Source organism: Gekko japonicus, unplaced genomic scaffold (assembly GCF_001447785.1).
Source record: "Gekko japonicus isolate JY-2015 unplaced genomic scaffold, Gekko_japonicus_V1.1 scaffold883, whole genome shotgun sequence".
In the NCBI taxonomy this organism is placed as follows: domain Eukaryota; kingdom Metazoa; phylum Chordata; class Lepidosauria; order Squamata; family Gekkonidae; genus Gekko; species Gekko japonicus.
The window spans coordinates 312233-336096 of record NW_015169801.1 but is presented as its reverse complement, the minus strand read 5'-3'; the positions used below and the strand labels follow the sequence as shown (position 1 = coordinate 336096).

Here is a 23864-nt window from a genome sequence, read left to right as displayed (position 1 = left end):
TTGCCTAAACTCCAGAGGTTTTTTTTTAAATGTCTGCAATGCACAAATGTTGCTATTAAGTTGGGGGGGGAGGGTCCCTCCAGAATTAAGGTGGTTTTTAAGTCAGATTATTATTATTTTTTTTTACAAACCTGGGTGTTCCCTTGGGTTTGAAGAACTCTAAATTGTAGCTGTGGGTGATTCTATTGTGCATATTGTCCTATTTCTGTAGACGATCAGGTAGATGACCCAAAGCTTTAATCATGGACAAGTTTTAGGACTGCCCTGATTTTGTGTACTTTTTCAAATCATTCATACCCTAGTCCTCACAGAGACAGTAAACCCGAGTTTGAGCCATGTTACTTCAGACTGCAGGCAGAGGCTCCGTGATGGAAGTATTGTCTGCACTTATAAAATTAGTCATTGTGGAGCTGGTTAGGCTAGAGCTCTTCTAGTTAACACCTAATTTTCCATGTCCAAGTATTGTTCGTGTTGTTTTTATTATTGTTTGTATGAAGGAGAAGCTTCTGAAGTTGTTGTTGTTCAGTCGCACAGTCGAGTCCGACTTCTCGCGACCCCATGGACCAGGTCACGCCAGCTTCTGAAGTGGTGCAGTCCAAAGGCAGGTTTACCAACTCAGTGAGAAGTAGGCCTTAATGCATGCATTGAATTCAGTGCATCAACTTTCAAATTACACAAAGATGTTGCAGTATTCTCCTTAAGCTCTAACAAAGCACTTATTTCCACATGGATACCTGAGAATGTACACAGTAGAGATGCACTTGAAAGGGAAGGTAAAATATTGCCTCTAGCATTCCAAAAGCAATATTCATTTTCGCATGTTATGAGCAATAATATATAACACCGAGGCTGTAGTCTCTCAGGTTATTTAAGACTTGTTTTTGAAGCTTTAAACTCCAGAGTGTTTTTAAGATCTTTATTGCTTAGTAGAGTCTTGAATTCCTTGTTATACTACTGTACATATATTATAGAAGAATCTAAAACCTTCAGAATAATAAAAATATTAATCTAACATTTGTCTTATTGTTATGAAAACTGAAACTCAGTTAATTGGACATGGCAGCAAGAATAAATGCTTCTGAATTGCTTTTATAAAGTCTGGTTTTCTGTTCTCCATTCTCTTGTTGGAGAGTCAGGTGTTGGGCTGGGAATTGCAGAATCCCATACCTGGAATACAGGTCTTTGGTTCTCTTTTCCTTTAAGTCCAGCTTGCTGTTCTTATGTAATGAACGTGGGGGTGGGTATTTTCAACAGGTTTGCAGAGTTGATATCAATTCAGTAATGGCGGTGACTTGGATCCTATGCCTTTTTTCAACTTGTGTTCCGCTTGAACATTGCGTAGGCAGTCTTTTGCTGCGGAACTTGCTTCCTCTTCTTCTAGGCGCTTCTGCTCCTGTAAGATGAGAGTATTTCAAGGAGTTGGAAGGTGCTCCCACAAGGTGAACACAGTCTGCCATGGTGGACCACCTTCACAACAAATGAAGAGAAGCATAAGCAGAAAAATGGGTATAGGGGCAAGAGATTCTGAAGAAATAATGATTAGAGAGATGTAGAATGTTGCAGATGGTTTTTTTGTTTAATCTCTCTCGTGTTCCATCCCCATTCATACTTTCACTGTCATACACACCATTAGTTGTATTCAGAAATCATGATAGTGTGGTCTGTTTAAACCACAGTTTCTTACACAAACCCAAGGAGGCTTCCGTATGTACTTAACAGACCACAGTTAATTTGTAAACCTGCATCAGTCATCTGTTTGCCACCCTTTTCTGCAGGCTTTGACTTTGCAGTTAGATGTATGGATATTTTATTACAAAGTGAATTTAAAACTTTGAGATAAGCCGGCTAGGCTGACTTTGAAAATAAGGTCTTTATCAAACTAGTACTATCCGAATCCTTTTGCAGATGAAGAGAAGCCTTAATTGTGATGTGCCGTAACTCTGACCAACCTCCTACTATTGTTGGTTTTCTTACTATCATCCATTTTTATTCAACGTTCATCTGTATTATCTGGGGAAGCAAAACGTAGGATTCCATAATGCAATGCAGGCCTAAGACAGGAAAATACTTCCCGCTGTGTTTGTGTGTTTATGCACGTACTAAAATAATTTTTAATTAACTGATGTATAGGTTTGACCTCCACCTTGGTTCAGAATAAATTTACACAGCCATTGCTTTTTGACATACCTACAATTAATTGTGTTTGGATTTTCAAATCTACACTCTGGCATACAGGAGTCAGTGATTATGATGTAAAATTGTGTGTTTTTGTTGGCCTTTTAAAACTGCGTAATGGAATGAAAAAAGGAGTTGATTCCATACTTTCATAATCTGTGATCTGAAGTCTTGTATGGGCGTGGGGCTCTCCGTGTTGTGAATGGAACTCTACAAGCAGATGAAGATCTGACTTCCACTGTAGCCAGCAGTGAAGTGGCCTGGAAGATGAGGGCTGTGGGTAAAGCAGGAAAATTCGTCGCGACACTTTGTGTAAACAGGCTATGTAATTTGCCCCGGTGGAAGCGGTGTACGTGTCCTCCTACCTACTTAATCTAAATGAGAGATCCCAAGCAGTAATAACCTTGAACCAAGAGAAAAGGTGGGATATAAATGTTTTAATGAAAAAATAATAACTTTGGGCAACAGAAGTTCTGGATTTGTTTATCTTCACTTCAGTAAGCTGCATCTCTTCTCTAAGGTTGAACTCCCTTAGGTTCAGGTTCCAGTGTTTTACAAGGAATCTTGTAATACATTTTCTTGAATGGCAAAAACTGACTATATCAAATTGGTTTTCTGCAGTGGGATAACTTTTATGGCTTTTCTTGAAAGGTGCCACAGCAAAGATGTATATAATTCTGACAGTTGTGCCTCTGGTATCCCTCAGCACATGTAGCACTGAGTACTTGACAAAGTCCAGTGAAGCAACTGAAAATTACATGAACAATTGAAAGTGGTGGGGCTAGGTGTAGGGTGATGGATAGTTGGGCAGCCTTTCAAAAAAATATATATAATTTTCAGAACATGTAGTAGCTGCATGTCACATCCTGTGTATACCAGCTAAGTTTAAAAATGGGATGACAGTTTTGCTGGCTAAGTAACGTTCTAAAACTTACTTTGGTGGTGGCCAGGATTAGGTTGATGGAGATTGAACTTTTGCTCGCTGAATTGATTTTTATGTGTTTAAAATGGTTGAACCTTCCTTTAATCTCCAAAACAGGAAAATATATGGCTGGAGCAAAGTAATGACTAAAGACTTCTTATTGATAGTAAATCTGTTGACATGTTAGTGTATATCTGAAAGTAGCCTGCAGAAATGTTTTTTCACTTCTCTGATTCAACTTACTTTGGTATTGGTAGCTGCTTGGCAGCCTTCAGATGTAGGGGTGTGCAAACCCTCCCCCCCTTTTTTTTACCAATTTGGGTCTATTTATTATTTATTTATTTATTTATTTTTGGGATTTATATCCCGCCCTACCCATACGGCCCAGGGCGTATTTGACCAGGAAAATATCAGTTTTCCCAAATATCCCCAAATATCTGTATTGTATTGGTATTCAGGTAAATATTGGGGAAACCTGAATTTATTCGACTCCATTATTCCTTGTGGGGACGGTCCCTATAGGGTATAATGGAGAATTGCACTCACTGAGTCATGCTGCTGTGGCCACGTGACTCTGTGAGTGAACTGACGACATTTAAAGTTTAAATGCGTTTAGCTCACTGACCAAGTTGGGCCACTGCCACCACAGCATGCAGCTGCCATTTTCCTTGTTATGCAAGTCCTGTCACACAGTTTTTATGCATTCAGAAACAGGGACCCCAAGGTTGCCTTCAGTACTATGTACACATGCTATCTAAGCAGCCGTTGTGGAGCATGTATGCATGGAAGCTCCCAAATACTAAGCTCAGTCCAGACATTATACTAAACCACAGTTAAAAGAGCAATTATTGTTTGGTGTGATTTCTGAATTTGACAGACTATGGTTTGCAATCAGTCAGCTGACACAAGAATTGGAAATCATGATTTGAAGGAAGGTTACTAGTCATAACTTGTGTTAACTGTGGTTCTGAGTGATGTCCAGACTGGTTATGGTTACAACTGATACTCCACCACTAGAGGAGACAGGAATGAATTTATGAGCCTGAAGGTTTAGCAGGCGAAAATGAAGGTAGCTATAAGACATAGGCTGCCTTTAGATAGGTAGTTTAATCCACTGTTGCCCTGCCTCTAATTGAGCCAGGTTATTTTGTCCTGATCAGACTTACCCCTTTTGCACTCTTCAAAGCGCTTTTATGTGATCAGATGGCAGCAGGCAGGGAGTCAGCCTGCTGGCCATTTTTTAAAACGTTTGTCATCTGAGCATGCCCACAAGCACTGATCAGCCTGTTGGGATACATAGTTTATGGGGTTGTTGGCCATTTTTTTTACAAACTTTGCCCTCTGAGCAAGCACACAAGCACTTGCTGAGACTGCTGGGATATGGAGTCCACTACCATCCTCACTACCATCTTTTCAATTCACCCCTTCCCCAAAGGGCAGAAAAAAGCTGTCTTTCTTTGAGAGTATTTAAAAAGAAAACAAAGTTTTGAGCAGCCCCTGTGTGTGTGTGTGTGTGTGTATGCAGTTATGTCCTCCTCGCTAACTAGTAAAAATGGCGGCTCGAAAACCAGCAACCAGTCAGACCTGCCTTGACAGCTTTTGTGCGCAACAGAGTGATCAGACAACAGGAAATCCATTTTGGAACCAGCTCAGACCAACAGGACCAGACTTTCTCAGGTATCAAAGAAACACGCAGTAAGGGGGGGGCGGGACTCAGACAATTAGGGCACAACAAACAGATGTTGCTGTCTGATTGTGCACTTTAAATCTGTAAGGGAACAGCAACGGCAACAGATGAAACTGCCTGTCCGAACGCAGCCATAGTATGCTCAGTGTATGTTTGGAAGCTTAAACTGTGGTTGGTGCAAATTATGGTTAGATAATGGGGCTGTGTGCAGTGTTTTCCAGTACAATCCCATGCCTGTTGACCTAGAAGTCTATTGTGTTCTACTGTGTTTAGGATTGCATCATTAATATTCAAGTTACGATGACTAGTTGTTGATAAGGAACTTGTGAAATACAAGAGACTTTCCAGAGGAGAAAATGGTGGATTTTCATCGGCTTAGGCCACTGTGCCTGGCCTCTGCAGTTTAGACTCGGATGAAGTAGAAAATATTGGTGTGTAGTTTGAAGTAATAGATTCAATGGTTTAGTTTTATGCAGCTGCTTTTTATCCTGCTAGTTTTGTTTGTGTGTGTGTGTCCCCACACTGTTGTTTTAATCCCTGTGAACTGCCTCAGGAGCTTTTAGCTGGGAGTGTAGGATAAAACTTTTAGAAAACAAATAAGTAGGGGGAAATCTGTTGAAGATCAGTCTGTTTTATGAAGATTTTGAAAGAGGCAATCATTGTGATGTCTTTTCGTTGTAACCTTTTTGTGTGCTGTTGTTGCATACAATATATATACCTGACAGCTACTGGCTAAGTAACCAAACATATTCAGGGTGTCATAAAACCCTGAAATCCAAGTTCTGTGTAAGGTTCAGAGATGGAAATATTTGTTGTTCAAGTGTAGAACACATTGAGGCCATTTCATGAGAAATACCAGGCTGTAGGTAATCAGCTATTCTAATCTATATTTCTCTTTTGTGAGTATGTGGAAACATTGGTTGCCCTTGTAATAGATATGTCACATGCTGCGGTCGTGTGTACTTGCCACAGTTGCCCTGGAGATGTCCTTGCAGCGCAATCTAGCCTTCATTTCCCTCAAACAGGTAGAAATATAACAGAGGGCTGCTTTAAGTTTTATGTCTTGAGAAACCCAGGGTGGTTGTGGTCAAGATATCCGTTGGTCAAAAAGCCACACAAGATTGCCTCAGCCGCCTTTCTCTCTTGCTCTTTGATTAAAACAGACTTCCCAGTGACGATGAGTCTTCGTTTAAGTAGCATCGTCTACTGTGTGTCAAATGGTTGTTTTTGTTTGGTGTTCTCAAAGGATGGTTCTCTCATTTGTACTGGCTTATGTGCATCTGTGGCTTGCTGGCACATCATGCGAAAAACCACACATCACCTCAGGCGCCTTTGGAGGAAAAACGGAGTGCTATGACGCACATCCTTCAAAATAATTTCAAGAAGACAACCCGTTACAACTACAGAATTGTAAAGCTGTAAGATCTCAGAGCGTTGCCCACTCAAGCGTTTGTGGGATTTGATGTTCTCAACACACTTTTCAGAAGCACTTTGTTTTTGTTCACACTAACCCTCAAAACTGTAAAGTACATTTACTGTATACATACCTTAACCATTCCACAAATAAGCAACCCTGTGACCTTTAAAGAGTATCAAGCTTGTCCTTTATTTCAAGAAAACATTTGTTGGAGAAAATTAGCAGAAGGTATGGGCAGTGGTACTCTTGAGAGTCCCTTGGACTGCAAGAAGAACAAATCAGTCAATCCTAAAATAAATCAACCCTGACTGTTCCCTGGAAGGCCAGATAATGAAACTGAAGCTCAAATACGTTGGCCACCAAATGAGAAGGGAGCACTCACTGGAGAAGACCCTGATGCTGGGAAAGACTGAAGGTCAAAGAAGACGGGGACGGCAAAGGTTGAGATGGTTAGACAGTGTCATAGATGCAACGAACATGAAATTGAGCACACTTCAGAGGACGGCGGAAGACAGGAGGGCCTGGCGGGATCTGGTCCATGGGGTCGCGAAGAGTCGGACTCGGCTGTGCGACTGAACAACAACAACATGGGCAGTGGTGGTGTTAGTGCCTTCTGCCATGCCTAAGCGTCTGCCATATCTAATTTGTTTTGTAGGTAGGATTGGGTGACTTTATAGTCCTTTTGGATGTATTTTAGTGTAATTTAAATCAGTGCTTTCATGTTAGGCATACTGTTTATATCTGTATGTCTCTTCTTTTAGCTCAGTACAGTGAAAAATTTAGAGCAGATGCAGCTTGTAACTGGCAGAATGCTGCAAATGTCATTCTGGAGAAGATTCCTGTATCTTAAAATAGATCTAAACACTGTAGTTAAATCTTATTACTGTGGAAAGAGTTTCACCTTTGTTTCTACTGTAAATACAGGTCTTCAGCTGTTCCTCTTTTGGTTGCTATCCTAGGTAAACCACATTCGAAGGCTTTTCTTGGTGGGTTCTTGGGGCTTAAAGCATCCTTGAGAGAACAGCTTAATGATTTTGATTGTCCTGATGAAAGCAAACAGAGTCCAGCAAGTGAAATCGCATTAAGATTCGTAACTTAATTTCCTCACTTTGCAGACCTCCACAAGCCAAGCTGTCTTTCACCTCCAGTCTGGCATTTGTCAGCTTTTTCGAGAGACACTCATTGGCAAGGGGTTTGTGGAAATTCAGACTCCAAAAATTATTTCAGGTAAGAGCCTCCTTCTTTACAATGAATTGCAGAGGATGACAAAGTGGGCTGAACGTGTTACCATGCCAGAAAGCATTAATTGATTTTTTTAAAAAAAGTAATTAACCACTCATGAAAGCTGTCCTTTGAAACAAAAGCCGCTTAAGAAGTGCTGCAGGCTAACTTCTGTAAAATATTCTGTGTGTACAAGCTCTGTCCACCTTCAGTCTTATTACGGTTTTTTGCGCTGTCAGTTTTTCAGCTTTTAAACCAAAGATCCACAGTAAAAAGTTAATCCACTGGATAAAGAAACAAATCATTTTGTATCATGGCAGGTAAAGAACCCATTGACTAAGCTGAGCCTGCCGAGGGCCATTAGTAAGCCTGCCACTCCTCCACCAGCTGTCCACGTGACCCTTGTCGGTGCCTCACAGCTATTCAAAGCCAAAATGTCTGGGAAGGGACAGAAACCGTAGAAATGTGGATTGTGATATCCGCATGCTTGCTGCCATTTCCTCCCCTCACAAGGCACCACCTGCCTGCTGTCTTTTCTTGAACTGGTGTTAGGGCTGTCCATGGAGAGAGAGTTTTTGTGGTGGGGGGGGGGGGGGGGGGGTTGGACACCACCAAAAAAAACCCCTTGGAGATGGAATGTGTTCTTTGCAGGTTTGTGTGAGAGGCTAGCCCATTAATCTAGTATCCCTTAAACTGGACCATATAAGTCAACTTAATAATCATTGTTTGACCTTCTAGAGAGAGGCTGCATGTTAAGAGTTAAGTTTTCATGTCTGAAAGCTGTAAAGAAAAGCTGAATCATGGTTGCATGTAAAATTCAAGGAATCAAAGCAAAACTGGGGGAGCATGTGGTTTCCTTTAAAAACAAGAACAATATCCATGTAACGGGACCAACCAAAATGAGAAATTATTCATTTAGAGAGAGCTGGGTGTTCAGTACCCCACTCAGAGCTTGCCTGCGAAGTTTCCCATCCCTTGATGAGTAATGTCTTGTACCCTTTGCTTTTCAGCTGCCAGTGAAGGTGGTGCCAACGTATTTACTGTCTCCTACTTCAAAAGCAGTGCCTACCTGGCTCAGTCCCCACAGCTTTACAAGCAGATGTGTATTTGTGCTGACTTCGACAAGGTTTTCTGCATTGGGCCCGGTAAGGGTGACTGGTTTGTTTTGCCTCAGTTACAAATGCAGCAGCCGTGACTCTAGAGGGAGGATGAGCTCAGTGTTGGAGTTGCGCAGGTAGTGAGGCTTGCAAGTCCTTCTCCCTCCGAATCTGCAAGCCCAACAGAAGTTTGACACAATGGCTGCTAATCCATATGGCCCCTTTAACAGAGCTTGCAGGTGGAACAAATATATTCAGCTGGAATCAGACCCAGGAGCAGACCAATGCTGGCCTCTAGTGGCCACTGCAGTATCACACAGCAGCTTGCCTCTGGAGCGCTTGGTATGCCAAGGACCTTACTGCAGGCCTTCTAAAGTGGACCTACTAAATGCCAGGGGGTTTATTAATATAGCTGGAAATCAATGCACACTATGCAACACATTTTTACGTTCTGATTTTCACAATGTATTGATTCAATTGTTAGCAGTAGAAGTGTTGCATGCTTTTCTGCTCTCTCCCCAACCACACAGAAGCTCTTGAACAGTAAGGTATCCCGGGCCGTGCAGCTCTTCACACAGTAGAAGAACACGCACGCTTCTCTCACACATCGTGACTGGATATAGGAGCCGCGTCACACACACACCCATCTGGGCTCCTTTTTATCAAGGGAGAGAAATTGTGCACACGGCACCAACATGGAATCCCCTGGCTCATAAAGGACCATGGGGGGGGGGCTGTGGCCCTCCTCCGTGGTGCCACTCTGGGCTACACGAACTAGAGCTGTTTGCAAGAGACATAGACTATTGGAGGCAGCTTCACGTCCTCTTGTCGGCTTAATGCTTTGACTTGTGGTTGCAGAGCTGTTTGGTGGAACTGGTCCCTGCAGCCCATGCGCACCAGTGACTCGAGTCCCATGCCTCCATACCACTGTCAGGCCACTGCTGCACTGCCATGAACCCCTTGCATAGTGCACAAGCCCAGAGTATAGAAAGTTGCAAACACTAAAGCCTTGATGCATATCCAACACCAGCTGCTGCGGAGAAGTATCACCAGTGTTCCGTTGGAAGTCTGTGGGGCTGCTGCTTGACTTCTGTATAACATCTGGTTTTCTGTATAACATCTGTATAACATCTGGCCTTTTGTCTCTTGTTTCTGTCAGCATTTTAACTTGCCATGATTTTTAAAATTTACTTCCGAGGGAGGAGGCGCTGTGGCTCAGTGGTAGGGCATCTGTTTGGCATGCAGAAGGTCCCAGGTTCAATCCCCGGCATCCCCAGTAATGATCAGATAGGAGAAGAAAAAGAGGAGAAGAGATTGGATTTGTACCCTGCCCTTCACTACCCAAAGGAGTCTCAGAGAGGCTTACAATCCCATTCCCTTCCCCTCCCCACAAGACACCCTGTGAGGTAGGCGGGGCTGAGAGAGCTCTCTTGAGAACTGCCCTTGAGAGAACAGCTCTGAGAGAACTTGTAACTGACCCAAGTCACACCAGCAGCTGCATGTGGAGGAGTGGGGAATCAAACCCGGTTCTCCCAGATTAGAGTCCGCGCTCCTAAACACTACACCAAACTGGCGGTGATGTGAAGGACCTCTACTTGAGACCCCGGAGAGCAGCTGCCAGTCTGAGTAGACAATACTGACTTTGATGGACCCATGGCAGCTTCATGGGTTCATGAGGGTGGTAGTCAAGTTTCCGTTTTATAACTGGTAGAACAACTTTAATAAGGAAAGATGAGCTTGAAAGTCTAGGAAGGAATTGTTTGTACCATATTATCCTTCACAGTGCTTGAAAACAGCTCTTTTTGAGTGTGAGCTTAGGAGGCCTGCTTCAAGTAAGAGCTGCTGTCGTGCCCAATCACAACAGTGCCGCACTCGGATGCTACGGAGTCCCCCCCCCCTTTTTATTGCATGGCTAGACTCCTTTAAGATGTGTTGCATTCTTATTTTCTAGTATTCAGAGCAGAAGACTCAAATACTCATAGACACCTGACAGAGTTTGTCGGTCTGGATATTGAAATGGCATTTAACTACCATTATCATGAAGTGGTGGAAGAGATTGCAGACACAATGGTGCAGATATTCAAAGGACTCCAAGAGAGGTAAAGGGGGATTTTTGTTTTCTTGTTACTGTAAACGTAAAGGGATGTGAGAGTACTGTAAACTGTTTATTCAGGAAATAAAGTTTATGCTTTGGAAAGCCCAGATCCAGTTTCTGACCAGTGCTTGAAATCCTTCGTGCGCAAGTGGACTGGGGAAGTCCCAAAGCTTTGCATTTTATGACAGGCTTGCCATCTGCTAGACTGTTGACTGCTAATGTGTGAGGGATGCCTTGGACTGTGTGCATAGCAGACTTCAACTTTCTGCATCTTGTGGAAATGACTAAATACCTGACTACTATTAATCAGCAAGGTCCAGGTATCATAGTGTGCTGGAAAGAATGACAAATTCTCTACTTAAGAACTATAGACCTCTGACTAATAGGAATGGGCACGAACCAGGAAAATGGAGGTTTGTGGGGTCTCACGAACCTTCCAGGTTAACCAACCGGTTCATGGGGTTTGGGGAAAGATCTGAGATCTTCCTTCCCACCTTCCTGCTGGTGATGGCTCCCCGGGGCCCGCAGAATGGGGGGAGGGGAGAGCTTGCAAAAGCCATTTAAAGGGAACATTCCCTTTAAATGGCTTTTGCAAGCAGGCGCCACACATGAATGAAGTCCAAGCAACGAGTGCACCACTTCTGGGTGAACTTGCCATTTGGACTTCACTGGCACGTGGCACCCACTTGCAGAAGCCATTTAAAGGGAATGTTCCTTTTAAATGGATTTTGCAAGGCATTTCAGCGATCCCTCATGAGGTCTGTGCCCATCCCTACTGGGTTATTTACTGACAGTAGAAGAGGGATATGTGCAGGGCTGGCCCGTCATAGAGAATTTTTAGGCAGCGACCTAGAGCAGCCTCCTAAGAGGGTGTGCCCCGTGGCCACTGTCCTGCCACCCCTCCCCTCTCTCGCATAAACAGGGTAGGCTGAGGCGATACTGCTGCGACCCCGCACAGCTGTGGCGGAGACCAGCTTCCAGGCGCACTCCTCCGTGGATTCCATGCTTCTCCGGCCTCCAGCGGGCCCCCTGCCAGGCTCCGCCCTCCTTCCCGCGCGGCTCTGCCCTGCACTCCGGCACCAGCCTCAGGCAGCAGAGCCTCCCTGCTGCGGCACTCGCTCGCTGCTGCGCGCCCACCCGCAGAGGCCGTGCTGGGCAAGGACTACATGCTGGCCATCATCCTGGTCAACTGCGACAGCCGACCCTGACATGGGAAGGGGGGTTCAGGAGGGGTGCCCTTCCCGGGAGGAAAGCGAGCAAGCAGCCGGGCTGAGGCCACCCCCGGCAGCGCCCGTGTTCCCTTCTTCCCTCTTCTTCTTCCTTGGGGCTGTCGTGCTGGAGCAGGGGGCACTCCAGGGGGGGGGGCGCCAGAAAATTGGTGAACACACGGGGGGGGAGGAAGGTAGCCTCGCCTAGTGTACAAAAAAATCTGGAGCCAGCCCTGGATATGTGTTAGCCAGTGAAGTTCATTGCCAGTATTTCTGATGACTACTACCATAGCATTAGGGCTGGAGGCAGTGTTGGATAAGTTGTTAATGGCTCATAGCCATGGTGGCTTAGGAGGGAACTTCTCTGTTCCCAGGTGTCATATCTCAAAGTAAAGAATTGAGCATAGCTGTCTGTGTGTCTCATTTGTGAGCTTCTCTTGGGTATCAGACTAGCGACTGTTGGATATAGAGTACTGGGTTAGATGGACCTTTGGTCTGATACAGCATTGCACCAATGTTCTTTCTAAGCTGAGTTAGTGTGAGCTAGCTCAGTTTTTTTTAGCCTCCAGCTCACACATTTTTGTTCTAGCTCAGGAAGGATGGCTCCAGAGCAAACGAATTTATGCAGTAGCCAAATCGCTCGCTCACAACTTTAATGCCAGTAGCTCACAAAGTAGAATTTTTACAAGACTCCAGAGCTTAGAGGGAGCATTGCATAGCACTTCTTATTCTTTCCTTGCAGGATTGTTTTTCAGATTTAATGGACACCGACAACATCCTTCAATCATTATATGAGAAAAGCAGTAATGCATTTTTTTAACATGCCTGGTGCAAAAAAAAAAAGTTAAAAGCATTCCCTCTTGATAGGAAAGTCAGAAAACGAGTCAGCTTTTGCATGATGCTAGAGTGAACTCTAGTGGTGAAGGATGGTATTGCTTTTTTCTCATTCTCTCCTCGATATGTAGAAAATGGTTCTTCTCCATGTACAGGTTCCAAACTGAAATTCAGACAGTGAATAAACAGTTTCCATGTGAGCCATTCAAGTTCTTGGAGCCAACTCTGAGGCTGGAGTACCAGGAAGCCCTGGCCATGCTTCGGGAAGCTGGAGTAGAGATGGGCGAGGAAGAGGACCTCAGGTATGGCCTTATTAGTACAATGCAGGTGAAACACCTTCTCAACTTCATTTAGACTGTATCTCTTGAAAATGAACTCATGCATTGCCAGACTCTCATGTAAATCTCAAACTTGTCTTTAGGAAGTGCTGTAGATTGATACACAGACAGAATGAAGGAGCATTTCAGTACTGTGAAATAAATTTCCTCATAGAGAGAATGCAATGTCTAAAAAAAACCTCTCGCAGTCATCGCAAGGGAAAACCATACAGAACATCTATAGAGAGAGCCCTGAGACAGAGTCTAACTCCTAGGCATGGGGAATATAGACTTGGTAGCGGTGGGTGTGGCTGAGCCTTCAGTACATTATGAAACCAGTGTTTGTTCTACAGACCCTTTCCCCCTTTAATGCTCCTGAAAGCAATGGGGGTGAATCTCACCCACTGAGCAACAAACAAAAGTGTGACTTCTCTTGCTGTCAGTCAGATGCCATCTAGTGAAAGACTAAATAAAATCCTTTCGTTCACTCTGGAATATCAAAGTGCATTCTGGGAACATTAAACAAATCAGTGATTTGGTTTAACTGACTGACCGAATGTTTTGACCCCTCCAGGTAACCAACAGGTGCTTGAGAGCCTACTGAGTAATTTTTTCCTCTACATAAGATTAAGAAATCTGACCATTCTGCTTGCCAGAGGTCATTTCGGGGGGGAACAGGGGAACGCAGTTCCCCCGGGTGAGGTGCAGGGGGCGGGGCACATAACGAAGCCCCGCCCCCAGCTTCCGGCCGCCCCGCTTCCGGCCCTCATTCAGCCAGGAGGAGGCAGGAGAAGAGGGAGGGTAAGTTGCTTCCTCCCCGCCTCTCCCCACCCCTGCCTGCCTGGGGCCAGGGAGGGCCTTGGCGGGGCTTCCTCACACTCCCGCTGGCCTTGCAGGTCCACCGCCGGGCCCCTGATGTCAGTTATGCTAATGAGTTCCCCTAGCTATTTTTCTACGAAATGACCCCTGCTGCTTGCTAGTGGGGTGGGATTGTGAAACAGACCATTTATGTGCTTGTTTAGTTTGAAAATGTGCCCCATGAAGTCACTGGGTTTCAGTTTCATGTTAAGTCTACCTAGGATTGCAGTGTCAGAAGCAAGCTTGACTTGGGCCCGACTCCCTGTAAATGTGCGGCAGGTTATGTCTTCTTGTTTCCCAAAGGAAACCCTACAGCACTGACTCTTACGGTAGAACAGCATCACCAAACTGAAACCCTGGCATTTACATTTCTGTGGCATTTTCAAGTGTATGACGGATTGCAGCCAAGCTTCGTAGCATGTCCAAGGTCACAGATCAACACTGGAGAATGGGATAAGTCTAGGGAAAACTCACTCCTTTCTCCTTCCAACCCCTGGGAAACATGGCGTGAGTGCCAGCCTCCTTTGTAAGGCTTTAAAATTTAGAGGGGGCAGTTTAAGCTCTTGTCACTTCTGAGGCATGCACGATAGACGTTCCCCAATCCTTTCTTCTTTTTTCTCTTTAGTACGCCAAGTGAAAAGCTCTTGGGCCGTCTGGTCAAGGAAAAGGTAATCCCTCCCCTTGCAGTTTCACTCCTTGAAATAGCAGCAACATACCTTTTGTACTAAACACTCTTTGAGTAAGTAGGTTGGTCACAGAGAACATCAGAGTATCTTTGTAGGATGGCATTCATATAGAACATCGTTCTACTTTTATTTGCTCTAATATGTTGTTGTCTTAGAAAGTTTGGAATGTAGTGGATTGACAGCCACCGGTCTTGAAGCTTCCTGTGCTTGAAGTTTTGTATAAAAATGAGTATCAGCCCTACTGAATTGTATCATGTAAAAATGTGTGTTTCCTTTTCAATTGCCTTGCACTGATTTTACTTCTGCTCTTTTGCAGTATGACACAGACTTCTATATTCTGGACAAATATCCCCTGGCTGTAAGACCTTTCTATACAATGCCAGATCCAACAAATCCGGCAAGTAAAGCTTTATGTGACCGGCAAAGTTTTTTAAAAGTGAAATGCTACTGAGCATTGCAGATCATTTCTACATCCCTGGAACTGATTTTGTGCCACAAGTTCCTCATAAAACTGTAGCTGGTCCCTTCTAGTTGCTGAGTAGGTGTTGTGTATTCTGGTAAACTGGGTTTTCCCTCTTTGTGATGCTATCTTGCAGCATACTTGCTTAATGTAGTCAGTTTTGCGTAGGGCAGATTTGGGACTCACTTGGGTTATGCGAAAGTATTGTGACCTGATTCTGTGCATTGTTGTTCTGAAGAACAGCTTCATAAGATCAAATATTCAGGTTCCAATGCTAGTAGAACTGGTTTTCTCATGACAGTGGTTTGGATCCAAACCTTGTTTTCCGCCAATGTAGGGCATTTCCACCCCCTCATGGAGGCATCTCCCCACTCCAGACTGACCCACTACAGTGAAGTTCTGTTCCATCAGTATAGGTCCACTGAGTGCCTTGGACCCATCCCACTCTTAAGAGCCATCGACATCCCAAGCACTAGTGCAAGAGCAGCACTCTTGTTGTCCGTGCTTCTCTACATCTCCTGCATAACACAGCTGTGGGTCTCAAGATGCTTTCTAGATGAGGTTGGGGGGGGGGGGGGGGGGGGGAGGAATATGCACTGCCCTGTGGCATTACCCTGTGCTGTCATTCCCTAGCTGGCAAACAGCAAAAAACCCCTCTGTGCCCATTGTGAAGTATCAGATAAATGAGATGGGTAGAAAAGGGTGCACTGGGCTTGTTTGAATATTACTATATTATATGATTTTGCTGCTCCCGTTTATAGATGTCTTAAATGTTGTAGCTGTTAGGTTCATTCTTATCTTCAGCGTTTTATGTGCTTAATTTGAGTGCATTCCAAATGGAGCCAGTTTGGAAAGGCAGCTAATGAACGAAAAGTAAATAGATTCGTTCCGGTGACGAAAAATTTCCCCGTAGAAGAGTGAATAAACATTAAGAGCCCGCTAGTCTCTTGAACTGTCTCCACTTTATCTACACACTTCTGCACCTGGCATACAGTGAGAGCTGTTTAAAGCGATCATCTGGATAATGCTGCTCTGATCCACCAAAGCAGTTCTTATTATTCACATAGCCCCTTCAGTGTACTATTCTGAGTACAAGTCGGCAGGTCCGTCTCACAATGTAGAATTGGCCACACCAAAGACAACAAGGTGGGGGAGGAGCCTGGAGCATGTAAGCAAGAATGTGTATCTTTTAGTTACACATGCACAGGCTGAGGCTGCCGTCACACACACTAAATAGTTCACTTTCAGTCCACTTTCCAACTGGATTTTGCCAGTCCACACAGTAAAAAACCAGTTGGAAAGCGCAGTGGAAGTGGATTGAAAGTGGATTATTTTGCATGTGTGACTGCAGCCTTAGCTCCAGTAGGGAAGGGAGGACAGACTGGGCTGAAGGCTTCGGAGGTCACCTTGATTTTCAGAGTGAGCCTTTCTAGTCTTGCATCCTGTTTCCAAAGGCAGCAAGCCACTGCCTCTGGAAGTTCAAAACTCAGGGACCGATTTTCACACAAGAGCGGCGCCGCGGTCGCACCTCCCTTTGCCCCGCTTCTATTGGTCAATTTCCCACTCGAAGCCGCGTGGCCGCATTTTGACCCGCAGCTTCGCCCGATTTTCCCCATGGTTTCGTGATCCCAAAAAAACCAGGATCACGGAACCACAGGGAAAATCGAGCGAAGCTGAGCCGTAGGTCAAAATGCGGCCGTGTGGCTTCGAGTGGGAAATTGACCAATGGAAGCGGGGCAAAGGGAGGCGCGAACACGGCGCAGCTCTTGTGTGAAATCGGTCTGGGTGTGAAGGAGATAGACATCATCCTCAGAGAACAGAGATTTCAGTTAGCTATTGTGGTTAAACAGCTACGGATGGAGCCGTGCTTTGCATTTTGTCAAATCCGTTTTTAACAGCCATCTAAGCTTGCATCACATCTTCCGTGTTTTAATTGTGCGTTGTGTGAAGTATTTTGGTCCTGAACCTCCTGCAAATAAACTTCACCGAGGGAACAGAATTCTTGGTGTTATGAGGGGGAGAAAAATGTCCCTCACAATTAGGGATGTTAGCTGGCCACTTCACATGGGCATTCTCCCACTACTGGGCCTCTGGGGCCAGAGGGAGAACAGTGAGTGTGTGTGTGTCGGGGGGGTAGAGGTTAGTTAAAATTATGAATTGTACTGCGGTGGCTGAAGTGGTTAAGACGCTGAACTGCAGGCTGTGGAAGGTCAGTAGTTCAGCAGTTCGAGACCCGAGTGTGCCGCATGACGGAGTGAGCTCCCGTCTCTAGTTCCAGCTCCTGCCAACCAAGCAGTTCGAAAGCAAGAAATTGCAAGTAGATAAACAGGTACCACTTCGGTGGGAAGGGAACAGCGTTCCGTGCGCCTTGGTGTTTAGTCGTGCCGGCCACATGACCATGGAAATGACTTCGGACAGCGCTGGTTCTTCGGCTTTGAAACGGAGATGAGCACCGCAACCCTAGAGTCGGATTCGACTGGCTTTCGAGCAAGGGAACCTTTACCTTTACCTTTTTCTGCAAGTAGGGATGCCAGGCAGCGGGGGCAGGGTAAGGAACGGACACGGAAGATGTTCTATGTGTCAGTGCTGCATCCAGGCAAAAACCCGGATGTGTCATCAGCATGTCATGTGATGCTCCAAATACCATATGGTAACCCTACCGAGTTTCTACAGAAAGGCTTTTGTCCGGACGCAACATCAACATGTAGAGCAACATCATGTCTGTTCCTTGCTCTTCCCCACAAAGTGCTTGGGAATGCCAGGCAACGCTGTCCACAATATTAAAAGATTCCTGCCATAGGAGAAAAAATAATGATTATGCTGAAAACATTTCAGCCTTTTCTGCTCTCATGAGAAATAAGAGAAGCTATGCTTTAAAAAACAGTACGATTGTATCTGACGTTCTAAGGTCACTGCTGTAATCTCCTGTCCAGAAATGGCACACGGAATTAAGTTTTCTGTTATATTCAGATTAAAATTCATTTAAGGTGGCAGAATGTTATGTGAAGTCTCTGAGTGATGCTTTAAAAAAAAAAAAGAGCTGTGCTCTGTGGTCTTGTTGGCACACGTGACCTGCCAAGCAGCCATCCAGTTACTTCCCAGTTGCCAGCTACTAAGATACCACTTCCTGCCTGGAAGCAAGATCCCCTGGAGATGCCCTCTTGAACATCCCACAGACCAAAGCAGCTCATCTAGCGGGTACAAGAGAGGGGGCCTCTTCACTGCCAGCCCCATGGCTATGGAACGGCCTCCCCCGGGAGGCACACCCGGCACCCTCGCTCTTGACCTTTAGGAGGCGGCTGAAGACTGTGAGATTCATGGCAGCATTTGATTAGTTCTTCTGCCTACCTGCAGTTTTAAATAGTTGAATTTTAAGTCCTGTGTTTTTTGTATTGTGTTATTGTTTACATTGTAAGATGCCGTGAGTTCCCATAAGGTAAAAAGGCAACTAATAAACATTTCAAGTAAATAAGTAAATAAACTTCTCTCTTCAGAAAATCTCCAATTCTTACGACATGTTCATGAGAGGAGAAGAGATCTTGTCCGGAGCTCAGCGAGTTCATGATCCGCAGCTGCTGACCGAGAGGGCCCTGCATCATGGCATTGGTACTGCCTTATTTAGTTCTGTGTATTTACCTTTACATGGCACGAGGGTGTCAGTCAGATTTCATACTGCAGAGTCAGTGCACATGGCAGTAGTGGGGTTGAAGGAGGTAACTGACGTCTTGACTTTGCACGTGCACTTGTGGACACTTGGAATGTTCTGATGTTAAGCAGAATGTTGAAACCATTGTGTATGCAAATTTTTTAGTGTGCAGGTGAGAATACCTGGTGTCGTGTGGCCGCTAAATGATTAAGGTGCAAATAAGTTCCAGGCTTGAACTTTCTCTTGCCCGTAAACTCTCCAGCTTCAGCTTCCCATCCACACTGATTTCTGACCTTACTTATTGGGGTTGTTAGGACTATCTCAACATAATGCACATTAAGCCATCTGATTATTCTAAAGGGCAATATAACAGCGAAGACTATTACTTGCAAAGACTTATTAGACCTCAGTTTTTAGTTTAGTAATCATTCTTATGTTGGTTGGGTTTTTGTTTTCTTTTTGGGTCGGGGAGATCTTTTTGTGTACCTAGTGCCTGCTTAACCAGGCCCTTTATCCAGTATGGAATGTAACAAAGCTAGAGCTTTGATAGGCAGAAATAGCCTTCCCCCATTTTGCAGGTTCTTTGCTGCTGAAGGAAAAGGATTAGCAGGTGTGCTCTTGTTGAGAAGTACCAAGTCCTGATATTGGTCCAATCCATCAATTCCCCCGAGTCTTACCCCAGGAGGAAGGAGTACAATTTAGATGTGGTCTTGACTTCAAAGCCTAATTTGCACAACCCAGTTCCAGGGTTCCCACTAACATGCACCAGCCTATGCTGGTTTCCCCCCCAGTGCAGAGCTCATTAGCTCAGCGCAGGTGCCCTCATGGGCAGGCCCCACCCTCCGCTCTCCCTCTATCGCCCAGGGAGGAAGAGGCACAAAACCAAGCCTCCGCTCCCCCCATGGGCCGAGGAGGAAGGGGGGAGGAGCTGCCAACCCTTTAAAAGGAACAGCTAACTTGGAAGCAGGGGGAGCAAAAAGGAGCCCTGAAATGGCTGACCGCCCTTTAAAGCAAGTAGCTGACAGGTAGACCCATTATGCTGCTAGCTTTAAAGGGTCAGAAGTAGGGGGGAGCGAAATGGTGCCCTGAAATGGATGCCAGCTCTTTAAAGCCGATGGGTGGACCCACTTGGAAGGAGAGAAGCCAAACTGAGAACTCTAAAGGCTGTCTTTTTTCTTCCTTCTTTCCACCTCTCCCCCTTCTTTCCTTCCTTCCCTCCTCTCTCCTTGTCTAGTTGCTTTCTTTCCCTTTCTTTTTCTCCTTTGAATTTCCTTCTTTCCATTTTCCCCTTTCTTTCAATTTCTTTCCCTTTTCCCTTTTCATTTTTTCCCCTTTCTATTCCTTTTCCCCCTTTCCCTTCCTGCCTTCCTCCCTCCCTCTCTCTTTTTATTCCCTTTCTTTTCCCCCTTCCTTTCTTTTCCTTTTTTCTTTCCATTTCTTCATGTTTGTATGTTTGTAAACTGAATTTTTTTAAAAAAAAAAATCAGGCTCACTCACAACTTTTATGCGCATAGATTTTTTGGCTCACAAGGTAGAATTTTTGCTTGCAACAGTCGACAGCTTAGGGGGAACATTGCCCAGTTCCGAAAATACTCATTTTGTTTCCCTTACTTGCTTATATCCTGCTTTTCTTCCCAAGTGGCAACCCAAAGTAGCTTGCAACAAATAAAACAAAATAAAAATACAGAAAATAAAGACTATTTAACTGGAGAATGGGGGAGCTTCTAATTGCTCTGCTGTATCTGGGATAGCAGGCCACTGCATGTGCCTCCCCATGGCCACGATACATTACGTAGGCATACACATGCATGATATAAAATGTAAGCACAAAACAGATGCATTCTCCATCCCCAAAGATTTAAGATGAGTACAAGAGGCCTTTCATGGCATGCCTCCATCTTCTGAGTACCTGGACGAGGGCTATTTTGGTAGTGGTCTCATTTGTCCCGAAGAAAAGCTACACTGCTGTGACCCATTTAGAACAGGCATAACTATCTTGTTAGTTTACTGGGGGGGTTGTGATGCTTTCCTAGATTGTTGTTGTTTTTTAATTTTAAACACTGAAGTATTGTTGACTTCAGTTGCTTCATTGTTTATGTTGCAGGTGAGTTTGATTTTGCTTGTTTGTTAAAGTGGGGGTAAAAAAATAAATAGTGGGCAGAGACTGTTCCTGGGACTCGGATCGTGCAAAGTGATCTACCTGCCGAGAATGAAGGGAAGCAAGCAACCGCTTTGCTCAAACAGCTGCTTCTTTGTCCAGCAAGAGCCTTAACAGACTTTCAGCCACAGAAGCAATTTGCCTTCAGAGGATTTCCTTCGAGTTGGAGGTTTCCATTCTGCGCAGGGCCCATGTGTCAGGCCCGCTTTGATTATAGTACAGCTTCATCCATCCAGATCCTTGAGGGACTATCAAAAGCAGTTCAGATAAATAGGACTGATTGATAGGGTTATGTAGTCATATGGGTTTATGTGCAGGAGATGCACAAGGCAGATTTGGATACCTTCAGGCTTTTCCAGGTAGTAATTTTTTTCCGCTTGGTAAATGTGCAGCTGTTTATCCTTGGAGGGAGATTAGCTAGCCTGTTGTTACATAGACGAGAAAAAGAGCAAGATTACCCCCATCTCCTTCTAGGAGTATCCTGCTGTTCTTTTCATTCTTGGGGGGGGGGGAGGTTCTTTGAAGTAGTAAGCATTCCCCATGTCAACGCTGCAGTTAACTTTTACAAAAGCCGTAACAGGCTGTTCTTCCCATGTAGCATTGGACTGCTAGTGCCAGATGCTGAGCTTTCCAGGGAGGTGACTAGAAACAGCTTTAGCTTTGGGATTATTTGGGTTCTCTCCTCAGTATAAGATTCTATACACACACACACCATGTTTCGTGAGAATTAGACCCATAGTAAACTAAAATTATTTCCTTTTCAGATTTGGAGAAAATTAAGTCTTACATCGATTCCTTCCGTTTCGGTGCACCTCCCCACGCAGGTGGCGGCATAGGTAACGTAGCAGCATTATGACGACAGCAGCATTTTTGAGCACGGGTTTTACAGGGGCATGTGCACGGTCAGCATTCTAAGCTAGTGATCTCTGAGGACTTACAAAGAAAACTGTGTCGGAAGCAGAAGCCTGCTCCTTAGCTTTCCACTTCCCCTCAGTGGGATATGGAGTTATTGAGAAAACAAAGCCGTTTTCTATTTGAGATGAAGTTATTGCTACCTTTATTCTGGAGCCTATAATGTTTTTATACTCAGTGTTGGGCTTTTGGGGGGTGGGTTATGATGACATTCTTAAGGTGTGCTTCCCCACAAGAAGGGTGAAGAGGTTACAAAGGAAAGCCAAGGTTCCCATCCCTGTCTTCTCCTCATCCTTTCAATAGGGAGCTTGGGAGGCCTTTGTAGGTTAGGATATGTTGGGGAAATGTTGGTGATCTCCTTTCTTCCATTAGTGCTTCCACATCCCGACCACTTTAATTTTTTGTTTTACCCCAGTCTGCAAAAACAGTGGAACCCCAGCAGAATGGGAAATGGCTGTGGGGAGGGGTAACTTACATCAAAGAATTGCCATTCGTAGGAGCAGTTAAGCACCCAGATACGCCATCTCCCCCCCACATTCAATGTTACTTTGGCAATCCCGCCACTGGGACCATACATTTGCCAAGATAACATCTGGCTTGGCCTGTACTTTCCTTCATTAAAATAATTTGGATGCTGTGTAAATTGTGACTGTAGATACATGCGCTTTAAATATGAACATGAACAAAAATGACACATCGTGGAAGACTTCTGCCGGTAGTACTAATCCATAACAATGGCTTCTTAGCTGAGCAGTTTGCAGTTGCATAGACTTGCCATAAGTCTATCTGTTGTGGATCTAGTGACCTTCCTTAAGAGACGAGGACTCTTGCTTAATTGACCCTGAATCAGCATGACTGTCTTCCACAAAACCATGACTTGCACACCCAACTGGAAGCTCAATAAGCCAGTCTTTTGAGTCGTGTGGCACAGATCGCATGCAAAGCGCTGTGCTGCTCTACTTCTTCAGACCTTGTTCAGAATCCAAGGAGATAATAATACCTTTGTTTCAATTAATTTTTAGATTTAGTTCTGTTGCGGCTTTAGTGGTGGGCCCTTCAGTTACTGAGTGTCTCTGTATAAACGTGCACACAACTGAGTCTTTTAGCTGATTGAGTTTAATTTTTACAGGATTGGAAAGAGTAACCATGTTGTATCTCGGCTTGCACAATGTCCGACAAACCTCCATGTTCCCGCGCGATCCCAAACGTCTGACGCCTTAAGAAGTCTGGAGTTTGCAGCCTTTGTCCATGCTCTCAGTGACCTCACACCCAGCCTAGTGGAAAGCTATCTAATCTACTGAAGTGCCACAATGACAAATGTTCAACTCACTTATTACTAACATCTTAAAGTCAAGTATTTTAACAAACCTGGACTCTATGGTAGACAACGTCATCTTTTTAATAAGAACATACTTGATGAAGTTGAGAATAATATTATCATGTTGTACTTTAGGAAGTTTCTAAACACTTGAATTTTAACAATATTCCTAGTTGTGTAAAAAAAAAAGATGAGTGTTGTTTTTTTAACATACGACGACAACGCTATAGATGTCAGAGTTTGATCCTAACAGTCATGCAAAAGACATGGAAAAGTAGCAAATTGCACAAGGGTTATTTTGAGAAGCAGCTGAGAAATTATGGACTAAGTTTGAATTTACTGAACTGTAAACACAGGTTGCAATAAAGCTCCCACCTATACTGTGTCCTTTTTTATTCCCTGTGTTGGTCTTATTCAGGAACTAGAGGTGTGCCCACAATATGTAATGGTAGCTTGGGCTGCAGCAGCAACTTGTAGCCAAAATCAGATTTATAGCAAACACCATACCCCACCTTTCTTCTCAACAGGTATCCAAGTGGCTTATACAGAGAGTGAATATAAATGGGCAATTTTCTCAGTGGAGGGTGGTAAGCAGTGGGGTACCGCAGGGATCAGTACTTGGTCCAGTGCTTTTTAAGTTGTTCATTAATGATTTGGAGTTGGGAGTAAGCAGTGAAGTGGCTAAATTTGCAGATGATACGAAGTTGTTCGGGGTGGTGAAAACCAGGGAGGATTGTGAGGCACTCCAAAGGGATCTGTCAAGGATGGGCAAGTGGACGTCAACATGGCAAATGGGGTTCAATGTGGCCAAGTGCAAGGTGATGCACATTGGAGCCAAAAATCCTAAATATAA

General features: G+C 44.5%; 1 protein-coding gene across 1 annotated transcript in view; it reads left to right on the top strand.

Moving 5' to 3' along the window:
* DARS (aspartyl-tRNA synthetase) overlaps positions 1-23385 on the top strand; it is a 76352-nt gene extending 52967 nt beyond the window's left edge. Inside the window, exons 8-16 of the mRNA XM_015417113.1 lie at positions 7317-7428; positions 8433-8567; positions 10471-10618; positions 12812-12958; positions 14457-14499; positions 14834-14914; positions 18472-18583; positions 21546-21617; positions 22823-23385. Of these exons, the coding sequence (XP_015272599.1) occupies positions 7317-7428; positions 8433-8567; positions 10471-10618; positions 12812-12958; positions 14457-14499; positions 14834-14914; positions 18472-18583; positions 21546-21617; positions 22823-22914 (942 nt within the window). The 3' untranslated portion in view covers positions 22915-23385. The remainder of the gene's footprint in view (positions 1-7316; positions 7429-8432; positions 8568-10470; positions 10619-12811; positions 12959-14456; positions 14500-14833; positions 14915-18471; positions 18584-21545; positions 21618-22822) is intronic.
* The last annotated feature ends 479 nt before the right edge of the window (positions 23386-23864 follow it).